Source organism: Sinocyclocheilus grahami, unplaced genomic scaffold (genome assembly GCF_001515645.1).
Source record: "Sinocyclocheilus grahami isolate Dianchi unplaced genomic scaffold, SAMN03320097.WGS_v1.1 scaffold95.1, whole genome shotgun sequence".
In the NCBI taxonomy this organism is placed as follows: domain Eukaryota; kingdom Metazoa; phylum Chordata; class Actinopteri; order Cypriniformes; family Cyprinidae; genus Sinocyclocheilus; species Sinocyclocheilus grahami.
Genome location: NW_015505274.1, coordinates 1090264 through 1099142, shown reverse-complemented (window position 1 = coordinate 1099142; position 8879 = coordinate 1090264). Strand labels below are relative to the sequence as shown.

Here is an 8879-nt window from a genome sequence, read left to right as displayed (position 1 = left end):
GGTTTAGAAAAGAGGTGTTGGGTTTGGGGGGGGGGGGGGGGGGGGGGGGACATTTGAGAAAAGATCACATAAAAAAAGAGAGATGGGCAATTAGCATTTAGCACCTTGCATGCAGTATTGGAGACATTAACTACAAGTTACTGATAATTGAAAGTAGTTAAACAACAGTAAAGCTATCCTTTTAAAAGAAAGTGATTAATATCACTACAAGCTAGCAAGAACAAGTTGCTAACGACAATTGTTATTTAAAAGGACAATTGAAAAAAAAATCTGATTACTGTCTGAACGAAGTGATTCACTAAACCCACTGTCTTTTTACGTATTTTATTATTACCTTAGGCCATTCAGATGCAAATATATATAAAACGTATATTTAAAAAACAGCTATATTGTCACGATACTGCTACTGTGGAGGAGACGAAGAAGCGTGGAGACGAAGGAGATTCAGAGTTCATCACAGTCTTTATTAAATCCAAATATAGACTGTGACATGGCGGAGCAGGGAGCTCAGGGGACCATGGCGGAGCAGACAGTTCAGGAGGCCTGGCCTCGGCACTCGGCCCAACCGCTACGGATGGATCCCTATAACCCCCACCCCCCACCCACCCCAAAAAAAGAGGAGAATATTGGTTTCTGAGGCCCTCCGTGGGCAGGATGTGGGAACAGCGGCCCTCACTGGGCTGGACGTGAGGACTGGAGCCCTCCTTGGGCTGGACGTGGGGACTGGAGCCCTCCTTGGGCTGGACGTGGGGACTGGAGCCCTCCTTGGGCTGGACGTGGGGACTGGAGCCCTCTTAGTGCTGAAAGTGGGAACTGGAGCCCTTTCAGGAGCGGACTCGGGGCTGGAGCCAACACTGGAGTGGACTCAGCAGCTGGAGCCGACACTGGAGAGGACTCGGGGGCTGGAGCCGACACTGGAGGGGACTCAGGGGCTGGAGCCGTTACTGGAGCAGACTCAGGGGCGGGAGGCGACCCTGGAGCGGACTCAGGGGTTGGGATGAGAGCGGAGGACAGTTGGAGCCGACACTGGAGGGGACTCAGGGGCTGGAGCCGTTACTGGAGCAGACTCAGGGGCTGGAGCCGACACTGGAGCGGACTCAGGGGTTGGGATGAGAGCGGAGAACAGTCTCTTTTTTTCCTCCTCCTCCTCCTTTGGTTAGGGTTAAAGGGAGCGGCCGATGGGCCTGACTTCGGAATGGCTGGCGGGCTTGAGAATGGCACGGCTGGCGGGCTTGACTGCGGGCTAATTCTGGAAATAACGGGCAAACTCTATGAATGGGAGATTTCTGCGGGATAGGGCAGAGAACTTTGCGGCGACCTCCATGGCCGCGGGGAGAAATAGGAAAGACTTTCAATAAACGGGAAAAAAAATACCGGGGAGAAGGGGCGCCGCTTACTCTATTGTTTGGGTCCGGTATTCTGTCACAATAATGCTACTGTGGAGGAGACGAAGGAGCGCAGAGACAAAGGAGATTCAGAGTTCATCACAGTCTTTATTAAATCCAAATAAATACACACATGGAACGGGCAGGAACACACACATAGCACTGGAGTTAGACGTACAATACCGGACGCTAGACATGGAAAGACACAGGGCTTAAGTAATGGGACTAATCAAGGAAATTAATGGGAACCAGCTGAAACTAACGTAATTGACACGAGGGGGAAACTAGGTAATGGGGAGAAAAACACAAGACACGGGAACACAGGACTGACATATATAGTGCTTGTCACACTACATCACTACTAGTACTCATTGCCAAATGTTGCTTATTTCTGTGAAAGCTACACTATACAGCTACTGTATACCTACTGAAAAATTTAGTTAAGCTGGGTTATCACTTATCAGTGAAAAATGTTCTTTACATTTTATAGCTACATTTTCACGTTTGTTTTTACACCACAATTAGTGTAGGCACCACTTTATTTGCCACAACAAATCTGCAACACAATATGAATAAATTCACAATTGTTAAGTACAACTGATATTCTGATAATTTTGTGTTGATGCTGAAGTGCATTCCTCTGGTGGTTTGTAAGTAGGTTACTCTTCTAATATGTGGATGCTTCACACTGTTAACATGCAAGTGTTTTCATCTTCACTCCCTCTCCTACACACTTCGTGTCATCTCTCTACTCTCACTTTTATATTCAAAATAAATAAGCATCAATCTGAATGACAAATCAACCTTTTTCTCTTCCCTTTAGGTTTTTGAGGAAAACACATACTTTAATCTTTAAGAGCAGAGTTTAATTCCGTTTATACAGGATTTCCATCTCTAGCTTGTGTGTTGCTGATTAAGTATGTGAGTCATAAAGCATGATACTCAGTGTGCCATTGCAGGCATCCAGTGTGGAATCAATACTCATATCACAAGTACTTGATAACCCTTTAGTGTTGGGCTGGACGTGGGGACTGGAGCCCTCTTAGTGCTGAAAGTGGGAACTGGAGCCCTTTCAGGAGCGGACTCGGGGCTGGAGCCAACACTGGAGTGGACTCAGCAGCTGGAGCCGACACTGGAGAGGACTCGGGGGCTGGAGCCGACACTGGAGGGGACTCAGGGGCTGGAGCCGTTACTGGAGCAGACTCAGGGGCTGGAGCCGACACTGGAGCGGACTCAGGGGTTGGGATGAGAGCGGAGAACAGTCTCTTTTTTTCCTCCTCCTCCTCCTTTGGTTAGGGTTAAAGGGAGCGGCCGATGGGCCTGACTTCGGAATGGCCGGCGGGCTTGAGAATGGCACGGCTGGCGGGCTTGACTGCGGGCTAATTCTGGAAATAACGGGCAAACTCTATGAATGGGAGATCTCTGCGGGATAGGGCAGAGAACTTTGCGGCGACCTCCATGGCCGCGGGGAGAAATAGGAAAGACTTTCAATAAACGGGAAAAAAAATACCGGGGAGAAGGGGCGCCGCTTACTCTATTGTTTGGGTCCGGTATTCTGTCACAATAATGCTACTGTGGAGGAGACGAAGGAGCGCAGAGACAAAGGAGATTCAGAGTTCATCACAGTCTTTATTAAATCCAAATAAATACACACATGGAACGGGCAGGAACACACACATAGCACTGGAGTTAGACGTACAATACCGGACGCTAGACATGGAAAGACACAGGGCTTAAGTAATGGGACTAATCAAGGAAATTAATGGGAACCAGCTGAAACTAACGTAATTGACACGAGGGGGAAACTAGGTAATGGGGAGAAAAACACAAGACACGGGAACACAGGACTGACATATATAGTGCTTGTCACACTACATCACTACTAGTACTCATTGCCAAATGTTGCTTATTTCTGTGAAAGCTACACTATACAGCTACTGTATACCTACTGAAAAATTTAGTTAAGCTGGGTTATCACTTATCAGTGAAAAATGTTCTTTACATTTTATAGCTACATTTTCACGTTTGTTTTTACACCACAATTAGTGTAGGCACCACTTTATTTGCCACAACAAATCTGCAACACAATATGAATAAATTCACAATTGTTAAGTACAACTGATATTCTGATAATTTTGTGTTGATGCTGAAGTGCATTCCTCTGGTGGTTTGTAAGTAGGTTACTCTTCTAATATGTGGATGCTTCACACTGTTAACATGCAAGTGTTTTCATCTTCACTCCCTCTCCTACACACTTCGTGTCATCTCTCTACTCTCACTTTTATATTCAAAATAAATAAGCATCAATCTGAATGACAAATCAACCTTTTTCTCTTCCCTTTAGGTTTTTGAGGAAAACACATACTTTAATCTTTAAGAGCAGAGTTTAATTCCGTTTATACAGGATTTCCATCTCTAGCTTGTGTGTTGCTGATTAAGTATGTGAGTCATAAAGCATGATACTCAGTGTGCCATTGCAGGCATCCAGTGTGGAATCAATACTCATATCACAAGTACTTGATAACCCTTTAGTGTTATAGCTGATGGGGCCGACATGTAAGCACTAACTGTGGTGTTTAATTCCTCGTGTACGTGTTCATACAGATTTATGCGATCATAAAGTAGTGCGAGGCTAGCAGTTTAAGTATTGTATTCTGCTTTTGTCATATTTACAGCAAGTACAGGTTCAGATAAGCGATTTTGCTCTATAATAACTCTTCAGTAGGCGGTCCCTGATCTGGTAGTGTTCTCTTTTGCTTTGTTTTAAAAACGTTTTCATTGTGCTTACTGCCCCCTGCAGGAGAAAGAGAAGAAGTAAATGCTGCCACTGGACAACCTGAAGCTCAGAGATATAGAGAAGAGTTTCATGTCCAGCAAGCACTTGTTTGCTCTCTTTAACACTGAACAGTTAGAGGTTAGAGAAAATGTTTTACTCACTGCAGAGCTCTCCAAAATAAAGAAATACATTAATATCCATAATGCATAATTAATATTAATATAAACTGCCATTCAAAATGTGGGGTCGGTTTTTTAAATGCTAACAAAAGCTGCATTTATTTGATCAAAAACACAGTAAAAACAGTAATACAGTGAAATATTAATACAATTTAAAATTGTAATTTAAAACAGTTTTCTATTTGAATATATCTTATTATATTCAAATATATAGAATATAGAATATATCTGATTGTAATGTATTCTTATGATGGCAAAGCTGAATTTTCAGCTTCATTACTCCAGTCTTCAGTGTCACATGGTCCTTCAGAAATCATTTTAATATGCTGATTAGGTGCATATATACTAAAAATTAACACACATAATAAACATATATAATAACAATACTTTTAATACTGATTTATGTAATTTAGTAATACATCTCAAATGACACTATTGTCTGGTCATTTTTATTTCGTAAGCACAATATGACTTATGCATGTTGTTGGACTGTTGTCTTAGGAACGTGTATAAAGACTATAGGCAACTTGAGTTGGCTTGTGACACCCAGGAGGAGGTGGACAGCTGGAAGGCATCCTTCCTACGAGCTGGAGTTTTCCCAGAGTGCATCATTGTATGTGAATGCTTCCACTGATCACCTCCCAGTCATATTAACATATTAACTCATTACTGTGCTGTAACAGCTGCCACACGTATAACCAATCACCAATGCAATTCTAACAAACATTGATAGCTTACTAACTTCACTTACTGTGCTTTCTTTGCTACATCTGCAGGATAAAGAGAAGGTAAGTTCCCTTTCAGTCGGTCACTCTCGACGTCACGTCGGAGGACCGACGAATTGGGATCTCGCTTAGAGGGACCAATCTACTTCGAGTGTAAACTAACCGAGCCAATGCACATTGGCATGCGATTATTGCATCCAGCTGCTGCTGATCACAGCGTGAGTATAAGTAGGCAGCAGATGCAGCGCATATTCAGCTTTTCGCTTCGGAGCCGAGCGATCACATCGTTCTGCTCCTGATTACTCTACGGAGAGAAGAAGACTGAACGAGTTCAGCACGCTCTTGGAGAGCTCTTCGTGTTGGCGGATGGCGCTTCAGCGGTGGTGGTTTCCCGTGTCGAGTGGGTTGCACACATCAGGCTGCACTACCCCCTGTTTGTGTTGCAGATGATGATCTCCCCTGTGCGCCTCAGCACGCCTGCTTCATATGAGACCGCTTTAACACTGGCTCCATGGCCAAGTCCTGAGGTGGGCGTGGCTACGCGGCACTCACCGGGTCCGAGTCACACCGGCCTTCCGCCAAACCTTCACCCCGTGGTCAGACCCTTTGTTTCTCTGGGCAGGAGTGCCCCAGGAACAGGTCTCCAGGCATGCCGTTGTTTACATGGATACCTCCACCACCGGTTGGGGGGCCACATACAACGGGCTTGCAGTGTCGGGGGTTTGGACAGGGCCCCAACTGCACTGGCTGCCTCGAGTTGCTGGCAGTGCACCTTGCCCGGGGCCGTCTCAAAGGGCGCTTACGAGGCAAGCGTGTACTAGTCCACACGGACAACACAGCGACCGTTACGTACATCAGCCTACTGGCTGGCTAACTTGTACTCATGTGGAGACCAGAACTCTCTGATGGAGGAGTCAGCAGAACAGGCTCAGCACAGGGAAGAGATGCTGCGCATGTACCACGATCTGAAAGAGGCCCTCAACATTATCGGGGACATCAGCACCACCACCGTCTCCACTGCCATGCCCGGTGGATGACTCCTGGCTGCAGGTACAAGGAGGACCTTCAGGGCGCAGGTATTGTGTCATCTTCTTTTAATAAATCAACTTTGTTTTTGATGTGAGTTTCAGTGTACACTTACATTTCAATTAAGAATTTGAATGATATGGCCTTTCATTTGTTCAGTATTTCATACTGAAACAGGAAATTGAGGTAGAATATATTAAAGTATATATTAAAATATATATTTAATCAGTTTTAAATAGCCAATAGCCTTTACTTTATCCTAGCCAAGTTAAACCATTATTTGTACTTGATATTGCTGCAAAACCCCAATTCTGATTTCATGAGGTCTTTAATATGTGTTTGGCATTGTACTGTCCTAATAAGCCTGTTCAAGTTTTAAGGTTTAAAGTAGTTTTAAGATTGAAGCAGTAACTAGGCATCATAAGCATCATTAACAGACAGGCAGGCAGGCAGATAGGCAGACGAACAGACAGATAAAGAAAGAAAGAAAGATGATATACAGGACAAAAGATAGATAGATAGTTTTCTTTCTCAAGCTAACATAACATTCTATTTATTTTCTCATTTTCTCACACACCAATGTGTAGTCCCACTCCCCAGCGTCGGGCCCCACCTGGGCCCCCTCGTCCAGGTGGACGCACCGCCCCCAGGACCCCCTACCGCTGGAGCACCTCCTGTGCCATCCAGACCTGGAGCCTCTCCTGACCCCTTCAGGGGCCCCGGGCCCCAGGTCCCCTCTCGTCCCAACCGCGCCCCACCAGGTGTCCCCAGGTGAATCAGAGAGGAGGTTCGTTCATACAGTAATTGTGCAGAACATTATTACCATCCTGTCATATAAATAAGAGTAATAATGTTCCAGTGTAATTGTTCAGATGGTGCAAATGCAAATGAAATGGCCTTTGAAATGTTTAATTTAATTAAATACAAAATGTGTTTTGACTACTGTGGGGAGTAATACAAGTGCTAATGTTGTTGAGAGCAATGATCTACAAACTACCCTCCATTTACACTCTTTACAGCCCTTCTGCCCTGCCCTGATCCCTGGTCTTTAACACAAGAAAGACAGATCAGTAGCACTCTTCCTGCTATTTCTACTTCTCTCGCCTGTCACAATCCATTACTTTTTCTCAGCTCACACACTTCTACACACAGTCCAACTCAGAGACCTTCACTAACAAACCACTCACACATTTTTTCAACTCTGCTGATTTTCTTTCTCCATCTCCTTGACATGAATCCAAGTGCATATTCATTCAAATGTTGTTTTAACTCATTGAGTTCATGTATTGTTTGTATGTAATATATAGTAACATCAGTGCATCAGCTTTGTGAGATAATTTTCTCATGTCGATATACATGTTTGGGAGGAAAATATAAGAGAATCAGACCAATTAAACAGGACAAACCCTGGAGATGATAGGTTTTTGCTTCCTCCCATTGCCTCTTTTCTGTCGCCCCATGTTCTCCTCAAACTCAGTCCCACTAAATCCCTTCCACAATGATTCCGGTTATTCTTTCAGAATTTCTATCAGTGACCAATGAGGAGTTACGCAAATGTCCGACATATTGTCCTTATGTGACATCACCACGTCCTTGCATGGTTCCATCTTTAAATGTGTTAACATCTGCTGTTCCCTGACACCTACCATTCACTAGATATGAGTACACCTGCCTATTACTGTCAGTTCATTTGTTCAGAGTATTTTATTTTTCTAAAGTTTTTATTTAAACTATGCTCGGAACTGCCATTTAATTTTATAAGGAAGAGATGCCACCTGATTGAACAATTTGGTTTCTAACAATAGTTGTGTTGAAGTTACCATAAGTTAACATGGTTTTAAATCAATTTAATTTAATATTTATTTTTTACTAATATTAAATTTAATTAATTTAGAATTGTTGTATTTATATCATAAATTAACACAAATGAATTTGTATTTTTGTCATTTATATTTTTTATTTAATTTAATGCAGAAATAGTTGTTTGAGTCACCATAAATTAACATTAATTTAAAAGTTTTATTCTTTGTATTTTTTAATTAGATTCAATTTCATAATTTTATTTTTTTGTAATATTTTTTTTAATTCTTTGTCAGTTTTTATAATCTCACATTGTAATTGAAATAATCACATTGTAATGGGCATCTGAATAATACACCCAGTGTCAACATTCGATGTCACTGCAATGTTAATTATACTGCAGATGCTGTGTGGTGTTGGTGTTTACTCACAAGACAATGTCGACTTAATCTATATAGAGGTGTCACACGAACTAAAGGTGAATCTGCCATACATAAGCTTACAGAATATTCCTGTCTGCCCGCCATTATAAAGGATAGCGGATACACGAAGTAAACTTCACGATTTTTGTACTTGTTATGTGGTACTGTGTGTGAATGTATTCTTCCTGAGAGTTTGAACGTTATTTGATGCCACAGTGTTTGTTTCGGCCACAATGTCTCTTGTATTTTCCCTAGCAAACTAATAAGTCATGTCTGACTGAAATGTACATACATTAGAATACAAGTGCATCTCAATAAATTAGAATGTCATGGAAAAGTTCATTTATTTCAGTAATTCAACTCAAATTGTGAAACTCGTGGAAAATGTGTGAACAAACTAATTTTGAGTTTTTCTTTATTTATTTTTGTTATTTCTCCCCCTTTTGGCTGTTTCACAATGTTCTTTACAGTGCCCAATATTGATCTGCATTTAGCTGCACTGATATGAATTTCTAAGCAGGGAGCAGAAACTGCTGTCACACTGGACATCAATGTAAAGTAGTTCT

General features: G+C 42.6%; 1 protein-coding gene across 1 annotated transcript; it reads left to right on the top strand.

The window, feature by feature from the left end:
- The first annotated feature begins 5944 nt into the window (after positions 1 to 5944).
- Positions 5945 to 7631, top strand: LOC107587729 (dynamin-3-like). Its single transcript, XM_016275612.1, has 3 exons — positions 5945 to 6141; positions 6679 to 6862; positions 7111 to 7631. The coding sequence occupies exons 1-3, from the start codon at positions 5949 to 5951 to the stop codon at positions 7127 to 7129; spliced, it is 396 nt and encodes a 131-aa protein (XP_016131098.1). The 5' UTR covers positions 5945 to 5948; the 3' UTR covers positions 7130 to 7631.
- Positions 7632 to 8879: the final 1248 nt, after the last annotated feature.